This window comes from Nilaparvata lugens, chromosome 3 (genome assembly GCF_014356525.2).
Source record: "Nilaparvata lugens isolate BPH chromosome 3, ASM1435652v1, whole genome shotgun sequence".
In the NCBI taxonomy this organism is placed as follows: Eukaryota; Metazoa; Arthropoda; class Insecta; order Hemiptera; family Delphacidae; genus Nilaparvata; species Nilaparvata lugens.
This window is the reverse complement of record NC_052506.1, coordinates 34377064-34400141: the sequence shown is the minus strand read 5'-3', so window position 1 is coordinate 34400141 and position 23078 is coordinate 34377064. Positions and strand designations below refer to the sequence as shown.

Genomic DNA, 23078 nt, shown 5'->3' with positions numbered 1-23078 from the left:
CTGGGCCAATAACCATTCATCAGTTGTAATAATGTATACCTGCATAAAAACTCATTTTTGTCACTGATTCCGGAAAAGTTTATTTGATTTCGAACATAGTGGGAGTCAAGAATCTCCCATGTACTTCAATGTTACTCTAGGTACCTATTATTATTATTTCTTTATTGTACAACTTATACAACTTCTTATACAACTAATAATATCTTTATAAATTTTTGCTTTATAATTTCTATGCTGGTGGTTATGAAGTTTGAACTATTGAGGAGGAGTGTGCGATGGTGACAGGTTCCGTTATCAGTGCTTCCAGCCGCTAGCAGAAGCAGAATTGTAGTGATTGGCGCCATGCAGAGTTTATTGGCCCTCGACAGGTGGATGGTGGATCCCGGATTGGCGGCATTCTTCAGCCCGACACTCAATAAATAATTAATGAAGTACAAGCTAAATTTAACCGCTAAACCAGTTCCTCAATGGGTGTGCTCCAAAAATAAAGGCTGGCCTTTTTGCCCCACGGTACGGAGTTCCACACTTCAGATACTGTATACCTGTCAATTTATACATGTTTTATTTGAGCTACCTCAGGTGTATTCAATTTCAAACCACTCAAATCATGAGAAATAAGCAATCGCTAATGTGGTTCATGTGCTACTGAAGGTTGTATTCTATTTCTAATTCGTCGAGGAACGAGAACACTACTAAACAAAACGTAAATTAAAATAATTTAAAAACCTGACTTACCCATTCAAAAAAGAGGTCATCTTAAGGTGCTACAGACGTACGCGCCACGAACACACCAACTTCGATACATGCAGTAAGTAGAGTATTTACTTTACAATGTAGAACAATATTCAGTTCAATTGTTATGGATTTTATTATTATGGTGGGTGTTATTTGTGTAGGTTATTACACTCATCTGAAATGAGAGACCCAACAAAAACAGTATAAGGATGAGGTCACTCGCAGTAGAACATATTTTTGTATTCGTTTATTTAAAAGGTCATATCCTTCCTGCTTCTTATTCTTTGAGCCGCCTAAATGTTACAAGGCTCAAGTGAAGAATAGCTGGCTCTATCACACATTTTACTGAGCGTCATTCCCGTATTATTTGTAGTTCATTAAACCATAACGATTTTCTGAGAACAATACGGGCTTTGAGCCAGTAAAATATAAACATTTATGACCTCCAACTCCAACCAATGTTTCTAAAATCTTCTGTGTTTTCTTTAAGGCACTAAACCTTCTCTCAATGAAATTATAATCTATTGTATATTAGATTGCTTCTATTACATTTCTAAACAGTTGAAATTTTTTTGTGGCAAAGAAGGTTATGGAACATTGGTTTGAGATGATTTTCCTCTTGTAGTTAAAGACATATTATTAAGAGAATTTCCACTGAAAATTAGTCATTTCTAAGTGAAGGATGAGTGTACACTCAATGTCCTCATTATCAATGAGTCACCACTGTCCAAGACTGTATGACTGTATCCTTAAAAGACGTGTTGAGGAAGTATATTGAAATAATTCTGTGAATAAGTCGTACAAGAGGAACCTGTCATGTCTTCTGATTGTTTCTGAGAACTGTGACTGGAGGAAAGGTGACAGTAGCATTAAAAATAACGGCTGTCGTCATGAATTCGCGTGAAAACTGTAGGAGAATTGAGGAAATTGTTGGGAATATTCCATTAATTTTTTAATGGAGTTCTGGTGAGTCATGTCAATGTGTTTTTAGAAATTGATGAATAGATTAGGTATCATAATAAAATGTGCATTCTTATTTCAAGTATTTATGCAAATTGTTGCTACATTTTTTCATCTAATTTATCAGGTCGTGAAATGTGAACATCAATCTTTTTTATGAAATATGAACATTACATAAAATGGTAATGTCCACATTGATGGAGAAAGGTGATTCATATTCTACAAATTCCTTGAAGAGTACTGTATTTTATTTGTTGATATGGAGATGATTTGCAATACGATGATTGTGATGATGATGAGCTGCATGACAATGAATGAGTATTGAACAAGCATGATGATTTGTGCTGAACAAAATATGAATCATGAATGAATATTGAAATGAATGATATGAGTGTGGTGTGGTGTTGGAGGTGGTGAGTTGAAAGGTTACAGCTGAGGCAAGCCCCTCATCAGTATGCAAGATCAGTTCATGGCTCACCCTCTATTCATTCAATAATCTCTGGTCTCACTCGTTTCTCGGTCCGTATTCAATCTCTTTTCTTCTTCTCTCTAGACATATCCAGGCATACCTCCTCCCTCTTTTTTATTTTCTCTTTGCTATTATTTCCTTATCCGTTTTAGTTCTTGGCCTACTCTTTATTTATTCGTGAATTATGTTGGTCTTACTCATTTCTATGTCGTTTTTGCCCTCCTAATCTTTTCTCTCATATTTTCTTCACTTCCCTCTCTCCTTTCTTATCCTCACTTCTTCCACTTCATCCCTTCTTCTCATCTCGTAATTGCTGCGATCTCACTCACTTTTAATTCCCTTCTTATATCGTTCAAGTATTTTTAATCGTCTTTAATCTTTTTTGTTTTCTTTGCTCCATCTACTCTCTCCATCTACGATCTTCCCTTCTCTCTTCAAGTCTTCTCACTATTCTCTTGGTCTCTACTTCCTTCTTCCTCTGCTTCTGCATCTCCTCGGCTGATTCTGCTCAACCAGCTGAGAAAGTGACAAGGTCAAGCTACGCTGGCGACCAAATTCAATTTCCGTCCTCTTATGCAATGAGAGAGAAAGCACCGAGTACTTTCTTTCACTTATTATTCGAATTTATCAGGTACGTGCTATTCTGAACGTTTCTCTAACGTCTCTTTTTGGGAACATGAATAGTTCATTGTAATCCATACATCACTACCTACTATTATAGTGTTTAGTCTAATACTTTTCTAAAACTGTTTCATAATGCACACTATCCAATCCACTAATACCAATTAAGAGTGGAACAACAATGCTTCAAGTCGGAAAAAATATTTCCCTGCAGGGGTCTGGAAAAATTATCTGGAAAACGGGAACAGTTGACAGTGAGATGTTCACTCAGTAAATAGGCTTTATAGAGCGGCGTATGTGTAAAGGTGCTTGACCAATGTTTGTGTGTGTGTGTGTGTGTGTGTGTGTGTGTGTGTGTGTGTGTGTGTGTGTGTGTGTTGTGCACGCATTACTGTCAGAAGTTTCTGTATTTATTCTCTCTGGATAAAAATGTTATTTGTTCCTGGATTCGAATTAATTATCCACTTGGAAAGTAAGATTTGTAGTACGACCATTAATCTTTCATAATAATAATAATCATCATCATCATTACACCACCCATAAACAAGTCTAATGCTTATGTGAGCAGCATCATCATAAGCAAAAACCAATCTTAACTAGGATCCAGAGTACGGGAGACTTACTCCAGTCCTTCAATTTTGAAATAGAATGAATGAGAATTTATAATCTTTATTAAGTTGGTTCTGCTCTTAATAAATAATAATTTTCAACTCTATAATCAAAAGAATCTTTATTAACTGAACTTCCTGATTCAGGTATATGTCAATTGTCAAATCCTTAATATGATTATCATAAGAAAATGCTGATTTATTAATATTGAAAGTGCACAAAATTACACACACACAACAGCCAGCCATGTTTTCAGAAGAAGAAAGAACAGGAAAAGCTACAAGCCAGAACAGAGAGACCTCAAAAATTCATTGTCCACGCTACAGACACGTCACCAAAAAATTATAACTTACAAGTTTAGAATTCACATTTTATATTTGTTCTCAATAAAACTTTATTTTGAAACTGTTATTTTAAATTTATATATATATTCTATTTAAATAAACTATTTATCTAGTAATTTGTTAACCCTGCCTCGGTGACCATGGAACAATGCAACAAACATTTACGATAATAAATTCTCCGTCAAAAAGTTTGTCCGTCTATTGATGACTCTGACATTTACTATAAAGTTCCATAGATCTCGAATTGAAGATTCGATTCAAATGTGAGAAAAAATGTAATATTACAAATACCCCCCTCTTGACATAAAAAAAATTTTACTGTTTGAAAATTTAAAGAAAAAAAAATTACATTGACCCTAATGAAAATTGTTGAAATTTAAATTCGAGAACAGTAACAATTTTTTCTAGAAAAACATTACATGTCATCCAAAATATTGAAAATTATTATAAAAATTCATCAATAGCGTTTGTTATATGTTTCCAAACAATATCTCAAAATATAGAATATCATATTACTTTTGATTTAGCTTTATAATTTAAAGGAAAATATCTCAACAGAAAGTTTAATATGTAAAGAATAGTTTTTTGAAATTGCACATAAATTTAATAGATAGAAAAATTTAATTTTTATTGCATAAAAAATTTTAGTATGTTGAATAAAAAAATTATTATTATTATTATTTTTTTTTTTAAATGAATTGATGAATTGTTACATTTAATTTTCACATAAAATTTCAATAAATCAAAAAATGTTCATTTCTTTCACTATTGATGCGGTTGATTTTATTGATGCACATTTTGGAAAACAGTCACTCAGTATGATTTTCAGTTAAGTGTGACTCCAATGTGATGACGTTAGTGTTTGGCTGATCTGGATGCACGTAGTGTTGGGCTGATGCTTGTAGTAGACGGCTGCATACCAAACTCGATACAGGTGACATCTCAGTTAGCATTGCCTCATGCTTGTAGTAGACGGCTGCATTCCAAATTCAATACAGAGTCACGTAAATTTTGTATCATATTTGTAATTATACAATGTACATTTCAGGCTTGAAATGACAATGAAATTCGTTTTTTTTTTTTTTTTTTTTTTTTTTGGAAAAGAGATAGACGCTGCATACAGGATTAATTTAGGTGAGGATTAATTTAGGTAAGGTTTGGTTTTTTGATATTTTCAGCTTTCAGGGTTTAGAGTTCTGCATACAGGAATAATTTAGGAGAGGATTTTTTTTGAATCAATTCCTTCATGATACTGTGACTGTTATTCTGAATTCAAAGTTGTGAATGTGATCATGGATGGCAATTACCTCCAGGTAATGCAGTAGTGTTGAAGTTTGAGATACAAAGTCAGCAATAAGCATTGGCATTGCTATTGGCGTATGCTTTGGTGTCGGCTTTGGCATCGGCGTTGATATTGGCATTGGCGCAGGCATTGGCATTGGCGCAGGCATCGGCGTTGATTTTGGCATTGGCATTGGCGCAGGCATTGGCATTGGTGCAGGCATCGGCGTAGATATTGGCATTAGCGCAGGCATCGGCGTAGATATTGGCATTGGCGCAGGCATCGGCGTTGATTTTGGCATTGGCATTGGCATTGATATTGGTGTTGACATTGGCATAGTTATTGGCGTTGGCATCAGTATTGGCACAGATTTTGGCATTGGTGCAGGCATTGGCGTAGCTATTGGCATTGGTGCAGCATTGGCGCAGATTTTGGCATTGGCGCAGGCATTGACGTAGCTATTGGCATTGGCGCAGGCATTGATATCAGCACAGGCATCGGCGTTGATTTTGGCGTAGTTATTGGTGTAGGCCGCAGCGTAGATTTAGGTGTATTTATTGGTGTTGATATTGGCATAGTTATTAGTGTAGGCCGCAGCGTAGATTTTGGCGTAGATATTGGCGTAGTTATGTCACACTAGTTCGAAAATCACCCAAATGTTCTTAACACTCTTCATGGCGTTCACTTGTTGCTGATTTCGAGATTCACATGATAACTATTTCAATGTTAATGTCTGTGCTGTACCTGTTATCTTAAAATGCTTATAAACTAAGAAGAAAACTTGATTAGGCTATCAATACAATCTAATATACATGAAAATTATTTTTTAAATATTTATGAAATTGAAATTTGTTAACATCTTATTATACAGTCGGCAATACATAAATTGTGAAATATGGACATATCAATGATAAATTTAAAAAAAATCATTTTCATCTATTCACTGTTCAATTATCAAAATTTAATCCATTTTTCAAAATAGAAATAGAATTTCATAACACCCTGTATCATTATCAAAATTGTAAAAAACATCAGATCATCACAACAAAAATTAATTTCAATACATATTTCAATAATTTCAGACAATTGGTCTTCTATTCACAATCATTTCATAATATATCTGCATTTCATTATCATTTAATATAACATTTCATTTATAGCATTTATAGCAAGTTCATTTCACATTTATGATTTATCATTCAGGGTTTCAAAATTATTTAGTTTTAATTTTGTTCAAAAATTGTATAAAAAGCAAATTATTTAATATTGTTAATCATCGTTTGTTGGATACTATAGTTTATTTCGACTTTTCAATGTTCTAAACACAAACTACATTTCATGACAAAACTTTACTATCAATCATTAAACAAGAAACCATTCAAAACATCAATAATATTTTGCTTCAAAGGCAATCAATATTCATAAGTAATCTGCATCTATGGCAATCAACATTATTAATCATTCTTTTGCATCTATGGCAATCAACATTATTAATCAACACAAAAAATATTATCTCATTACTGCCTCTCTAAGTCATAACCTCTGTTATTCCTTCTTTAGGCAATAATGGGTTTCCATCTCAAAAAACAATCACATACCAGCAAAATTCTAATCAACAAACCCCACTAAAAATTCTACATTCACTCCAGCATCCATTTCAAACGATAATCAATCATATCAAAATTTATAGAACAAACAATTTTAAAAATTTTGAAAAAGATATCAATCACAAAAAACTTATTTCAATTAATAATATAACAAAACGTTTTAAATTGAACCATTTATTTTTTTAAAATAATTTAAAATTTAAAGACTGTATAATAAGTACAAACATTTCAAGATTATAATACAAAGATGATCAAGATGAATAATGGGTAAATAAGTTCCCTAAAAAATACAAAAAAGAGAAAAAGAAAACTGGGTAAATAAATTCCCTAAAACAATACAAAGAAGAGAAAGATTAATAATGGGTAATAAGTTCCCTAAAAAAATACACACAAAATTGATACACTTCACATAAGTGATACATGATGAAAAAATATATCACAAGCAAACAATTCTTTACACTACAGTGGATAGATTTTAGAAAAGTTAAGTTTTATCAACAATTTAAAGATTAGGAAAATAAGCTACTATTTTAACTTCTAATATTATTTCAGAAGAATACAAATTTAAATGACTATGGACAAGATTGGTTAAGATATGCATCATAGAAGAAATTTACTGAATATTACACAAAGACAGGAAAGAATCGAAAATTGAAAAGATTAAGGGCCAAGAAAAATAGGCTACAGGAAAGAAAAAAGATACAATTATGGACTCTTACCATACGTAGTATTTATGGTCATTGCTATTCTGAATCCCGGCATGACACAGGATTCCTAATCATTGTGTACTGGGGAATACCCTTTCATCATGTGATTCACTGTCATCATCTTGTAAATAAGCAACTTGAAACAACCTTTGAATACTAATACATCAATGGAAACTTTGTGTTTTGTTTTCTTCAAGAACATGATTTTATTCATGGGTTCATTTGTTTCAACAAAGCCATTTTGCTTACAAAAGTTAGACATGTTCACTTGAGAATGCATTGCATACACCTTTTCAATTCTCAGTTGAAAATTGAACTCATAAACTTGACTCAAAGCAAGATTCATTTTGTTTACATTGTTCCTAACCTCCACAGAAACCTGTCTCATGTAATCATTCACTTTGTTCATAGTTTTCCTAACCTTCAATGTAGCAATATTACTTTCATGATAGTTGACTTTCAGTGAAGACAACTCCCTACCTACTTCTTTCCTCACTTCTTCCACTTCATCCCTTCTTCTCATCTCGTAATTGCTGCGATCTCACTCACTTTTAATTCCCTTCTTATATCGTTCAAGTATTTTTAATCGTCTTTAATCTTTTTTGTTTTCTTTGCTCCATCTACTCTCTCCATCTACGATCTTCCCTTCTCTCTTCAAGTCTTCTCACTATTCTCTTGGTCTCTACTTCCTTCTTCCTCTGCTTCTGCATCTCCTCGGCTGATTCTGCTCAACCAGCTGAGAAAGTGACAAGGTCAAGCTACGCTGGCGACCAAATTCAATTTCCGTCCTCTTATGCAATGAGAGAGAAAGCACCGAGTACTTTCTTTCACTTATTATTCGAATTTATCAGGTACGTGCTATTCTGAACGTTTCTCTAACGTCTCTTTTTGGGAACATGAATAGTTCATTGTAATCCATACATCACTACCTACTATTATAGTGTTTAGTCTAATACTTTTCTAAAAATGTTTCATAATGCACACTATCCAATCCACTAATACCAATTAAGAGTGGAACAACAATGCTTCAAGTCGGAAAAAATATTTCCCTGCAGGGGTCTGGAAAAATTATCTGGAAAACGGGAACAGTTGACAGTGAGATGTTCACTCAGTAAATAGGCTTTATAGAGCGGCGTATGTGTAAGGTGCTTGACCAATGTTTGTGTGTGTGTGTGTGTGTGTTGTGCACGCATTACTGTCAGAAGTTTCTGTATTTATTCTCTCTGGATAAAAATGTTATTTGTTCCTGGATTCGAATTAATTATCCACTTGGAAAGTAAGATTTGTAGTACGACCATTAATCTTTCATAATAATAATAATCATCATCATCATTACACCACCCATAAACAAGTCTAATGCTTATGTGAGCAGCATCATCATAAGCAAAAACCAATCTTAACTAGGATCCAGAGTACGGGAGACTTACTCCAGTCCTTCAATTTTGAAATAGAATGAATGAGAATTTATAATCTTTATTAAGTTGGTTCTGCTCTTAATAAATAATAATTTTCAACTCTATAATCAAAAGAATCTTTATTAACTGAACTTCCTGATTCAGGTATATGTCAATTGTCAAATCCTTAATATGATTATCATAAGAAAATGCTGATTTATTAATATTGAAAGTGAATAAAATTAAGAGATCGAACAACATTAGACCTCGCAAATATAATATGAGCTCTGTTGATGTAGAGGTAGCCGCTTTTCCACTGCAATAAATTTGTTTATCAGCGCAACTCTTATGTCAATACTGTACCTACCTTCTTTGCCAGATTTCAAGCTACTGTTTTTTCAATAAAATTGGAAATTAAAACAGCATGGGTTGAGAGCTGCTTCTGCAAAAATGTTTTGAAATAGTTGTTCTGAAAACTTGACAAGTTGAAACTTTAACTTTGAGAATACCTGTCCAATCTACAATCTATTTGTTATAATGGAAACTTGGTTTCGGGAAGTGAAGTGTGCAGAATCCGGTAAAGGCAAGTGCAAGTGCTAATCGAGTTGTGGCGACAAGTTCCGTTGTAAAAAGCTGTACTGATAAAATAAATAACGAATGAAATGGGATGGATCGGCGCCAGGCTCATAGAAGTGGAGTAGTAGGCCGTCTACCGCTTGCCATTCACAAGTTGACAACTTGTTTGTGACAAGTAGAACAATAATAATTATGTTTTTATACGAATCACCTGATGATAATAGTCTATATAATAAGAGAGAGTAGGGTTGTGTTTGTTGGTTTGTTCGCATCAAAACATGTCAACTTGTCAGATCTCCTAATTTTGAACATAGATTCTAAAAATATCAATCTCGTGCACCTGGAAGACCAAATTTCAATTTTCCTTCTAAATTTTTCAAAATTAATGTTCAAACTTCATTAATAGTACATACGATTTCATAAAAAAATCACCAAATCATATGGTCGGAATTAAAAAATTTTATTATATTAAAGAACTGGATTATACACGTATACAGGTGTAAAGTAGTATAGGAAAATTTATTATGTTTGACGCATCATCACGTCTGAAATACTGGACTGATTAACTTGAAATTTTGCATTATAGATTCTTGCTTAACCGAGGATGGTTATAAAACTATTTTAAATTCTTCAATATTTGATTACATCAAGTTTTCAGTTTGTCAAGTTTTCAATTATTTGTCATGCTTTCACTTGTTGTAAGGAAGCAGCAGAACATTTCTCTTAAAAGGGAAATTAGAAGATAGGTATGATTGGGGATCCTTTTCGAATGATATAAACAGGTTTTCCGTCGCACCCAAATTTTTTCCGCCATTTTGGAACCACCATTTTGAATACAACTTCTTTTTTTAATTGAAAGGTGGTCATATGATACATGATTCCGATACAGGATTTCTAGAGAAAAGGTATGGTGAAAACCGCACATCGATATCTCAAACCTTTCAAAATTTATTATTCTCATTCATTTCCTTTATTATAGTATACACACGTGTATAGAGGATAGGGAAATTATGTTTGACGCATCATCACGTCTGAACTACTGGACTGATTTACTTGAAATGCTGCTTATCAACCGAGGATTCTTATAGGCCTATTTTCAATTCTTCTGGATTTCATTACGTGAAGTTTAAAATAGACCCTTGCGAAGCACGGGTTACCTGCTAGTACTGTATAAGTGAGAGGTGAGATAATGCGGCCTATTTCTATTATATACTGTGTATTACTATTCTTTCTATGTAAGTTCTACTGTTCTTTTCTATAGTAACTTTGATTCATTTCCATTTCTCCCTTTCATTTCCCTCAATCTTTCTGCACTCCATTTATTTTTCTTCGTCGTCGTCATCATCGCCTTCTTCATCATCATCATCATCATCATCATCATCTTCTTCTTCTTCTTCTTCTTCTTCTTCTTCTTCCCCATAATAATTATTCTTTCTCTTGTCCACCTTCTTCTGCTCCAGGCTTTCCTTCCCATATGTTTCCTTTTTCCTAATTCTCCTTTTTCCCCTTTTCTTCTCATCGTATCTTTTTCTTTACGTTTTCTTCTCATCAGAAAAATCTTCTTAGAGGTAGCAATTAAAATGACTATCCTTTATGTCAATTTTGCTCAATAAAATCGTAAAACATAATACATTGATGTAGAATCAGTTTATCTTGAAATAAAATGTATTTTGATAAGAGATTAGAGTTGGAGTAGTAGAGCAGCCTAGCACATAGCACAGGTGCAGGCGCCAGCAAGGCTCGGTCAACGCACGGCACAAGGTGTGCAACTTTCTTCCCCTAACGGGATCCGAGCAGAAGAACACGATTTCAACGCAAATAACAAAATTCCGACCGCTGACATTGTTTAGCACGAATAGACCTCGTTAATAATGGAGAGAATCTAGAAAGGTCTCGGCGAGCGGCTTGCCTGACGAAAGCGCATGCCTCGCCTCGCGTGTGGGGGTCACTCATATTATAGTACATGCACATAAATTGATAAATATTTACTTTTCAATAAATACACGGACTTGAAACGCGATCAAACCATGCTCAACAGGTGCTCAGAGAAGATCAATAATAAATTGTGGTCAAACTAATAGACAGTAGATCAAGTGGCGCCGACTTGTTATGTGTTGAGTTGGGGGAGGGTGATCAAGTCACTTTCTACCCTCTCAATGATCAGTCTGTGTGTATGGGGGCATACTTTTTGCCCCTTCAATTAGTCAGTTATCATTGATTTTATTTCTAGAGAAAGACTTTAATCAATAAAATGAAGTAGCCTAATAAGGTAATAGAAATATAAAATAGCAATCATTTTAACGATTACGTCCCAAGGACTCCATTCAAGACAAGTAGGGGGCCAAGTTCTAAGTCATGTTGAATTACCCTCTTATACCAAAGAATCAAATGGTTACAACAATTTCAATTAAAAAATAATAAAAAAGAAACCTTGAAAAATAACCACCAATAGCTTGTTTGCAGAAAGCCCAAAGCTTGTGTCAACCCTTTCATTTTATATACCATAGAATAGGGGCTGTGAGTTTCATTTAAATCTATGTATCATCAATCCAGTAATATATAGTAACTAGGAGGTCTCATCTTCTGACTATTAGTTGGTAGTCTATCATTAATAGTAGTAATATCAAACTATTAACACTATTAGGTAGTTATTATCGATTGATGAATCATCCCAGATTATTAATCTTAAAATGATAGTGAAAATGATGAAATAATGATTATTGATAATAAATAGCCAAAACATGACACATTATTTTGAGAAATAAAAACATTATACTGAAATCATTTTTAAACAAGAAACCACAGAAACGAAATTTCGATTTCCTTCCGGAATCCCGATTTATAAGCTTTAAATCAATGTTATTCATTGTACACATCTATAAGTACAATTTTATGAATATAGATGAGTTTTTCTTGAATTAATGGTTGATAAGCTGAACTGAATCCGTAATTATATAGTGTCAGTCTTAATGAAAAAGGTCAAATGTCATTGCACGGTCCAGTTGCAATGGCCCTGAAGTTATGAAATGATGATACTGTAACAAAAAGGACCTTACAGCTGTCAACCAAGGAAGTTTTCAGGGCGCCTCATTCTAGTAATACGATCGAATGTATTAAATATTGAACTATAAATTGATAATACAATAACTAATAACAATATTATCAAATTATCAACATTAGAACATAATTTTTTATAATAGAATTCAATAAGGATAAATTAACTTCTCATACATTGACATTTTAGGATAATATATTTTCACTTATGATTAGCCTACCGTACTTAACCTACCGTATATTGCAAACATAACTGGGCAAGAAGGATAAATACGTATTTCCTAAGATAATGGTTTTCAAAATTCAATTGAAAATTCTTGATTCATTATTGTAATTGAAACAGATACTAATCGATTGTATTCAATTCAACATGCAGTCATTACATTTTGGTACAGTTAAAATCATTGTATGTGATTGAACATTCAAATAGAAAATTTCAGTAGGTAGTGCGTTACTTTTTCTTTTGCAATGCATTTCTTAATATTATGAAATTTATCCAAATATATTTTTCAGACGTAATGAATCTGGACAAATAAAACAACTATTCTTCATAAAATTCATTGGTTCAACAGAAACATACTACAACACAAGTACAAATATTGTTTTTCTTTTATTATACAGTAGAACATTCTGGAACAATCTAACAGTAGCATTGGAGTTGAAATTATGTTTTAATCAACCTCAAGTCATTCTTAGAGTGCTGTAATCAATTTTACACCTTCACTTGTCATCTTAATACTAAGTTATTGAAGGTAGCATTCTTCAAGTAGGCTAAAAAGCATGGTAGAATATTTCACAGCAGCGATTTATTTCACAATTTTCTCATGCAAATTTAAGTTTATGCCGCCGACGATTTGTTCAAACAATTGAGTTCCCTGACAAGATCGGTCATATAGACACTTCTCAAGGTCTTCTTCATTCTAATTTCAACTTCCACTCTTAATGAAAACTTCAAAAAACAATGAAAAGTAAGTTATTGTCTGTCAGTCACCAATGCACTGCATTTTGCATATAACTCAACTCAACATCGCTGATGTAAATGGATTCATAACGTTCAAGAGATTCAGCTTTAGCTCTCTTGAAAAAATCAAATTATTGAATTATTAAGGTATTTTTCTTCAAATGTTATGAACTTTTGAATCAATAAAAAACATCGCTTCTCAAGTCTTATATAATTGATGAGTCAAACCTCATAGATTTACATAAACATGAAAATCATGAAGCATGACTTTCAAAATCGTTGAAGAGAACAATTTCACAGTCATTAAGTTTCTGTTATGCAGTTTAATGTCTCTTAAACTCCAATTGAAGTAGACATAAACACGTTTCACCTTTCAAAATATATTTCCTATTTTGCTGAAATATCCTCCTCGTACAGTCGTATTAGGTAATAATTATTTCAGAGATATGTCTCATTATTAGATAGGAATTATTATAGTTACATCGATGAAATTTATATTTGTAAAAGATGAATTCAATTATAAAAACAATACAAATTTGTAGTACCCTTTTATTGAAAAACTTTGAAATATTTTAACGACTAGTTTCGACCTACTTTGGACATCGCCCCCTGTGGGTTAGGGGACTTTGAGTCGATCATCGTACTCAAGAATGTGTTGAAAACCAGAATTCACGCACAGTATGCACGCACACTGCCCCCATCAGGGCAGTTTCGGAGGGGCAAAACGAAAAACCCAAGAGACCAGAGATGGGCAAAACTCCAGGCAGAAATGTGGGTCAAGAGACTGAGTCGAGGGTGGCCGGGCGCCCTAGAGGCAGTTTGGCGTCCCCTCTCTCAGCGGAAGGACCTACAAAAAGGCCAGTTCAACTCACGTAGGTCACGAGTTTGTGGGTGGAGAGGCCAAAACTCACCACTGCTCAAAGAAGAGTGGCCATTCAGACAAAACTTCTTGGGAGAGGTGAGGCTTTTGACCCTGCAGAGTTTCGGAGGGGCAAAAATAAAAACCAAAGAGACCAGAGATGGGTGAAACTCCGGACCCAAATTTGGGTCAAGAGGCTGAGTCGAGGGTGGCCGGGCGCAATAGAGGCAGTTTGGCGACCCTCTCTCAGCGGTAGGACCTACAAAGAAGGCCAGGAGTGGAACTCACGTAGGTCACGATGACTAATCAGTCTGAGACTGCCAAGCATATCACACTGGTTTGCGACAAGAATTGCAACCAGGTGATGAATGGAATTTTAGTATAGGGAAAAACTCCTGGTTATTATAAAGGAAGGTATTGGCTTATACATTTAGGCTGATAGGAAATAGCCCTACACGATTGACGCATTATTATTTACGAACTAAAGAACTGATCAACTTGAATTCTAAATAAAGATTCTGAATTTACCGAGTTTTGATATAGGCCTATTCTCATTGCTATCAATCAATTCATTCCAATTTAATATCACCAGTAAAAAGTGTTTTTTAAGCTTGTTGCACAACTCTACGTTTGTACGCACCTTTAGCACATAGCCATGTCGAGTCCATTCGGACTCTTACTACACTATCGATATTCTGTAACTATCGAAGATATCAGCCGATAATCAGGTCCATTAATCAATTTATTTTTGATGAAAAGCTTTTCAACTTCAACTCAACGTTTTCAATATTACAGAGAGTAATATGAGTTATTTTTTGACTTTGCAGAAAAGCCATTCACGATTCTGGCGCCACAGAACAATGCGAGCATCCAGATCCCTATGGAGCGGCTGACGACACACCCAGAGTCTGTGAAGAAGCTGCTGCTCGATCACGTGGTGCTTGGCCAGAGGATGGACCTGGCCATCGGCGCTGACCTCAGCTTCACCACGCTCGGCGGTCGCACCGTCACTGTGCGCGCCAAACAAGGTTGCCTACAGTCACTAACTATCCACACATATTCTATCCATCATAAGACACTTCTCATGTGTCACTATCCAGTCTATTTGTTCAGCAAATCACACTATTTGATTTTCTGCGTGCAAACCCCTTCTATTCTTTGAAAGAGTTTTTCACACATTCTTTATAATCAAGTGTTGAGTGTTATGAATATTTTACTGACGTTGGTGATGACTCTATGGTCTGATAGCAAAAGAATTGAATCTATCTATCTAGCTCATGGCTTTCTTCATTGTGCGCGCCAAACAAGGTACAAAGCGCCACTAACCATCATTATATTATTAGCTATGCTATCTTACTTGGCTCATTAGACGATATTTCCATAATAGATTAATCTATGAGTGTAAGGTATAACAATGTAAATTAAATCACTTGAAAAGAGTAGGTTGAAAGAAAATATAAATTATTTTAACTAAGGTAAAAGATTATACATCTACTTTGAATAATTAATATTCTTATCAATCTTTCAACTTATAAGTAGGGTATGACATTATAAGTTATGTCTTGGAAGGGCACATCTATTCTATCTCAACTCGGCAGTATTTGTTCTTAAAACCGTGAAGAGATTGCTGGATACAGGAACGCTTAGAAGTGTTTATTTTGCTGTGTTCCATTCTCTTCTTTCATACGGTGTTATATTTTGGGGCAATTCAACTCATGCAATTCATATATTTAGGATTCAAAAGTGGGCAGTTAGAGTGATGGTGGGTGAATCTATTAGAGCAAGTTGTAGAGATTATTTCAAAGAGTTAAAGATTCTCCCACTACCAGGTGTATATATTTTGGAGGCTCTTTGTTTTATTGATAAGAATAAAGATAGGTTAAATACAGGAGAGTTGTTCCACTCATACAATACCAGATATAGACAAAACCTCAGAGACGACATTCATCGAACTAGTATGTATGAGAGGGGGGTAAAGAGTGCAGGAATTCGGCATTATAATTCATTGCCAACACGCGTTAAGGCTCTTACAGGTGAAAAGTTTAGAATTAAGGTGAGGGAGGAGTTGTTGCAGGTTTGTCCTTATTCCAGTGAGGAATTCTTCTTGCATTATGAAATGCAAAGATTGACGACTTAGATTATAATTGACAAATCCGTATACCCCTTTTATAGGTGGTCAGTGGGATAAAAAATGAAAATGAAAAAATATATACATTGAAAGAGGAATCATTACTGACATTATGATTTTCATCAATCTTCGAACTTATAAGAAGGGCATGAAATCATAAATAATTTGAAAAATATTAGAAGCAGTTATTGGATGAATTAATTATTAGGAATAAAGATAGGAATAGCATAATAAATCATCTGAAAATACTATTAAAATAAATATAAATTTCATTGGTTTTCGAATAATAAGTACCGGGTTAACATTATAATTTACATGCGAACACCATTAATCATCCAAATATTGATTTTTATCAATTAATAAATTAACATTCACAGAAAACTCTTATATGACGGATTGTATTATTCTATTCAATCGAGTAAACAAAATATGTTCAATATATTAATTATACCGAGTGATTCAAAAAGGACTTTAAGACTTTGAAAAATCATATAAATCTTATTGAACAAGGTACAGAGCTGGTTTTGGTGTTGTTTAAAAGGAAAACACTTCGTTTTTTACCTTGAAATAAAGATGTTTTATATGTGACTTCCGTTAGTTATCCTGCTTACATCCCATCGATAGTCGATTTCTTCCCAGACTCGCACTACGCAGCGCAAATTCGTGCTCTAAGTTCAGGTAGAGTGGCTGGCAAAGGAGTATGCACACCATATCTTTCATGAAACCCCACAAGAAAAAATCCAGCGGTGTTAGGTGTGGGGAACGAGGGGGCCATGCAATTGGCGCATTACGGCCAATCCACTGATTTGGAAAGCGGTCATTAAGAAAATCCCGGACGTCAGTCAGATTGTGTGCCATCTTGCATATAGAAAACATTTCGTTCTCGGTCATCCTCATCGATCTGTGGTATCAAAAATATTTATTTATTTATTTATTCAATCATTCAGAATTACACAACTTACAGAAAAGTACCACAGGCTAAATCGCCCAAAACGGTTCCAATTCTAATTTATACAACAGTCCAAATACAGTTAGGTTATGTATAACTTCAAAATTCTTCAATTTACAATTCAAAACACATAATTCATTACACACAGCTAGCACGCTCGGGTCCAGTGAAGGCAGCCATCTTTGATGTAACTGCCGCTAGCACTTGAGCGGCGCGACCAGGCACTAGCAGACTACGCGAGTAAAAACTGGAATGTTTTCCTTCAAAGCAACCCCAAAACCTGCTCTGTACCTTGTTTAATAAGATTTATATGAATTTTCAAAGTTGTGAAGTTTTTTTTTGAATCACCCGGTAGAATAGAAAATACAGGTCTATAAATAGAAATACAATACGATCTGGAACTTGTGATTAATGTGATCATTAATTAAAACTGGTAGCGGTCATCTAGAAAAGAGATGATTTCTCTTTCATGTAATAGTTTTCCGGTATAATAGGAGAATAGCTAATATACTATATTATTATCTTCAGTCAATAAATTTGTTCCATTTTTCTTTTCAATTTTACAAAAATATAAAATTACTTGTTTTCATTGCAGGCAATCTAATAGCAAATGGAGCAAAAGTTGTGAACTTGAAAGTGGATGTTACAAATGGAAGATTGATAATTTTGGACAACTACCTATTTCCCGAGGACCTAATTGAAGATCACAGCTTTTTACAAGATATGACAGAAGTGTTATCATTCCTACAGAACGGTGTCAGAGTATTCCAACATCTGCTGGCCAGGTCAAACATCACAAAGCTGTTGAAACAAGGTGAGCCAACTGAAAATGCTACAACATACAATTATTGAATATTTCATAAAATATTAATCAAATGATATTTCTCATAGATTATAATTTTCTTGGTTGAGGAGCGTACATTGGAAATTCCATTTTTGTGAAGTATTGAAAGACAATGAAAAATGAATAGAGAAAAATGGGAAAATAGTATTAAGATTAACTTAAGGATTATGATGGATGTATTAATTTGTACTTACTTGCTTTAGGATTTGAGTTGGCAGCTATGACAGGTACACTTGAAGCACGTGTGAGATTATGCAGAAGGAGTAAGCTATTACATCAATCCATAACACATCATTCTTCTACTATGTAAACTTAGCTCGTTATCTCGCACATAGGGGAAAAAAGGTTTCAATATGGCCTGTCATTTTGGGATACTGAAGAAGATCAGAATACTGTCTAATAAATCATCTTTGAATATTCCAGTAATTTTTTTCAAGCCAAACTTGATATACGGTAACTTACTTTAAAAAATATGCTACAATAACATAAACCAACAGATTTGTTGAACTACTGTTATTATTCAAATTTTACGCACCCCAATTTTGTTTATTGTTTTGATGTTATTGACTTTAAAAACTTGTATCAATTTTATCTCATGATTGATTAAGTTATAAAACAGTACCGTAGTCTAGTGGATCTCAACCTTTTTTGTCTCGCGTCCAACTTTTGTATATTCCCTTTCCGCGACCTATACCACACTACCTCCGCTACAGGCCTACAGTCATGAACCAACTAGGTGGGAGACTGGTTTCGTTCCGCATTCAATTCCAATTTTCTCACTTTAAGAGAAAGCAAAACAATTCATGACCCCCCCTCATGGTATTTACAAAAAACCTTTCAGTTTGTGCGTGGTTTAAAAGTATTATTTGCAAAATCTTTCTAACACACGCTTTTTCAGTAACATTTTTTTGAGACATTCACAAAAAATGCTAGAAAAATGCCTACTTAGTAAGTAGCCTATTCTCTCAATTTATCAAAATGATCTCGTTATCTTGTCTGTACAGTGTAACTTGAGGTGTGCCTAGATCAATTAGGCTATTATCTCATTAAATTTTCTGTATGGTATAACTTGTCATAACTGTGTCTAAATCAATTAGGTTATTATTTCATAAAATTATCTGTAAGGTATGTGTCTAAATCGCATTAAATATATTAATTTGAAAATCTGGTATTTAGATGAAACGTATACAGTGTTCGTGCCGACCGACCGCGCTTTCCAGAGATGGCACCCGATAGACTGGGGCTTCTACCCATTCTCAGTGCCCGAGTTCACCGAGAATGTGCTCATCAACCACTTTGTCAACGCCAACGTCAGGCAGGAACAAGTCAAGGACGGCCAGACATTCAAGACACTGGGAGGAAAAGAAATCAAATTCACCAAGAAAAGTGAGTTGCTTACTGTTTTTCACCAAATTGAATTATTTATAGTTCATTTTTAAGTACAGTAACAGTATTTTTTAATTATGAAGATGCAGAATAACAAATTTAGTAACTAGTGTAAATGTTTTTGTTTTTTTTTCAACTAGAATGCCGTTTTTATAAACAATTTCTAAGGACTGACTACGCTAAGTTTGTTGATTAGATACCAATCAGAATTTAGGATTATATATATATAATATCTACTAGAATCGTTCTGATTGGCTCATAATTCTTCTTCGCTAAAAGCAATACCGTATTCTAAATTTGTTTATGAATGCGGCCCAAAGTGAATTCGAATTTATTTTACTATGGTAACTTCATTATTGTAAAAAATTAGTAGAAAATTAATAGATTTGTGAAGAATGGATTTTTAACTACATTATTAGTTTCAAAATTCAATATATTGAAAGAACTACTAATCTCAATATTATAACAAAAACCAAGAATAAATAATATATATGTTATTACTGTTTTTACAAAGCATGAATTAGTGGTTAAATAGTGTATTGATAGCTGAAATGAATGTTTCGTGAGTCAATAAGTATGCCTGCACAAAAAAGGAATTGATTCGAACCATAGTAGCATTGAGACTGGCGAAATTGAAGCAATTTGAGGTATGAACTATCCAAAATCACTTGTACTCGGCCTAGCACTGATAACACTGACTGATATAATTTTTCATCAACTTTCAATAAAAATAAAATTTCATAGAATACTCCATATTGGACGTTTACTTTTACTTTTAGGGCTACTGAGATTATTGAAACACAATAAAATTTATTAAGTTCACCCTTCATTTTATCGCAACACAAGTGTTGTGATTTATACCCTTTATTTCATCACAACACTTCTAGCTATAGTGTTAGAATAAAGGGTACTTGATAGCTTTTATTTTGTTTCAACACACCATATTGTATGAATCTGTAAACTAAATGCACCAACACCGGTATCAGCTATTTGACATAATTTCTTCTCAGCTACAAGACTTAACCTATTTCGGACTATGTGTAAGCATATCTAAATTTGGGAGAGGAATAGCACTAGGTTACCGTACCTTATTATTTTTCTCCCTATCATTTCTATGATGTAACTATTATATCAATAAATCAATCAGCATAGCAGATGTCAACAATTATTGCGCTAATATTGTTCACTGAAAACTCTTGATTTGAAAATTCAACTTTTGACTGAAAACTTGAAGTGCTACACTGTTCAAATATGTAAACTATATACTGGTCGTATTACTGGTCTATATACTGGTCTGACTAATACTGGTATTTTTGTGGTGTTGCTCAGCCAACCTGCTAATCAACGGCGTGGAAGTGATAAAGGGCGACACTCCGGTGACGCGAGGCAACATCATCTTCATCTCGGAAGTGCTGTTCGTGAACGAGTCAGTGGTCCAGCAGTTGCACCAACAGCACAAGGACAAGGAGACGCCGCCACTGCTGGCCTTCCCCTGGTTTGGCGCCCAGTTCCTGTCGCACGCCTTCCTTGCACTCGAACGCAACCCGCAGTTCACGCACGTCACACGATTCCTCAACATGGCCGATCTGGCGCCGCACATCTCGGGAGCTGGTTCGTTCAAACATTACAATTATTATTCAAAATAAGCTAGTAATTACAAAGAACTGCTAATACTCTTTTTTCGTGTTATTTCGGACGTGACTAGTTTCAGACTATTCTCGTCTTTCAGTATTATATTGTAATGGGTTGAAAGAACCATTTGAAAAGCTCCTTCAAACCTATTTATGGCTATTCAAAATAAACATTTCTAAATATTTTCAAATAGTAATTACAAAGAATTACTAGTACCGTTTGTCTATGTTATTTCAGACGCGACTAGTTTTGGACTATTCTCACCATTCATTAAAACTAGTCGCGTCTAAAATAAAATAAAAAAGGGTACTATCTAGTATTAATATTTCAAGTAGCTCTTTCAAAATACTTCAATTAAACATCTTAAAATGGGTTTGCTCAATCTATATCGTTGGATATTCTACATTTTTTAGCCTTATGTCAGTTTATTGAGGGTAGACTGTATTACAGTATGAAAAATATTCAATAATTAGTATGTTTGCATGTACCCCGTGTTCCGCAACGATCTGCGAAAAACATTAATAGATTTGATGGCATTGAGTCGAGTTTTTCCAAGTTATCATGACTTCCTATTCTAGGATTGGTAGGCTTTAATCTCTTCTTTTTCTTACAAACAAGGATTAGGCTATAACCTGTTCCGACTCTGAAAGTCTTTTTCTGATTTATCTTTTCTTAACTCCGACTTATTTCCATCACTTCCGTGATCTGCCAACATCTCTTTTGCCTACTGGCTGATAATAAAGACTTTTAATGGTATTCTCTAAGCTGAGATTCTTTTAACATGCTCCCTCCATTCTCCGTGACTCTTAGGAAAGAGTAACTAGGCTTTAATCATAATTATTATTGAGTGACTGAAAATTAAAACTGTTATCGTATCAATTTCACTTGAGATCTACAAAAATTATTGTCGATTGAAAAAATATTAAAAAAGTAATTACCTATTTTATAATTTCTAAAAATGACACTGAGAATAATTTTGAAAGTTGAAAATGTTCATCAGAATCTTGGCAGATCGGTACATTAAATGTTTTGTGCAAATTGTAAGTTGATTAGTGATGCAGTCTATATCCAAGGTAATCATTCTTATTAAAGTAGATTCGTAGATTATGATATGGATTGCACTTATTTCAATAATATTCTATATATACTTAAAAGTTATTTTAAAGGCTTTGTTACTATCATTATAGGCTTTTTATCGGTGCATACCATAGGTATACCGTAGAATATTATTTGCAATACGACAATGTCGAACAAAAGCTTTCATTGATACTAAATAATAATGTAATATTATTAGAACGCCTACTACATGGCAGGATGGGCTCTCAATTCAGGAAGTCCCACACAAGGTTGGCTGAGATTGCTTAGTTTATATCTGTGTGTGAAAGCGTTCTGCCGTCCTTCAAGAATATGAAATATATGAAAAAACGAATATGCAATAATATGTATTGCATAAACCAATTTCAAGTTGGTATACAATCACTGTAAATTGGTTAGTTTTGGAGTAAATTAGTTTTTTGTACTAGTTTCTCATTTTCAATCCATAGGCTCACTATTACAAATCTGAAAAATCCTTGAACAGGTTCGTTGGTGTTAATTTGATTTTAAAAAATTCGGATTTTATGATAGTATAAATAATTCGATGATCATCCGTTTGCAGGCTACACGTTCTTTGTGCCAACCGACGAAGCTTTCAACAGCATTGGCCTGAAGCATGCTCCCGACAACTTCCTGTCGAATGGCCAGGGATTGCATGTCCTGCTGGGACACTTTGTCAAGGGACGCCTATACGACAGAGATCTAGCTGACAATGCCACTTTCATGTCATTGTCCAACAAAACCCTGCACATTCGCCGAATTAAAGGTAATTATTGTTGCAAATAAATATGTGATGGTAGTTGAGAAGAAGTTCATACTTGGTTGCACTATCGCGATGATCCATTACCATCATGTCTATGATTGTA

General features: G+C 34.1%; 1 protein-coding gene across 1 annotated transcript in view; it reads left to right on the top strand.

Annotated features, from left to right (window-relative positions):
• Positions 1–23078, top strand: part of LOC111051423 (transforming growth factor-beta-induced protein ig-h3) — a 31609-nt gene that overhangs the window by 4409 nt on the left and 4122 nt on the right. Inside the window, exons 2-6 of the mRNA XM_022337943.2 lie at positions 15006–15206; positions 17851–18069; positions 19276–19485; positions 20815–21096; positions 22775–22978. Of these exons, the coding sequence (XP_022193635.2) occupies positions 15006–15206; positions 17851–18069; positions 19276–19485; positions 20815–21096; positions 22775–22978 (1116 nt within the window). The remainder of the gene's footprint in view (positions 1–15005; positions 15207–17850; positions 18070–19275; positions 19486–20814; positions 21097–22774; positions 22979–23078) is intronic.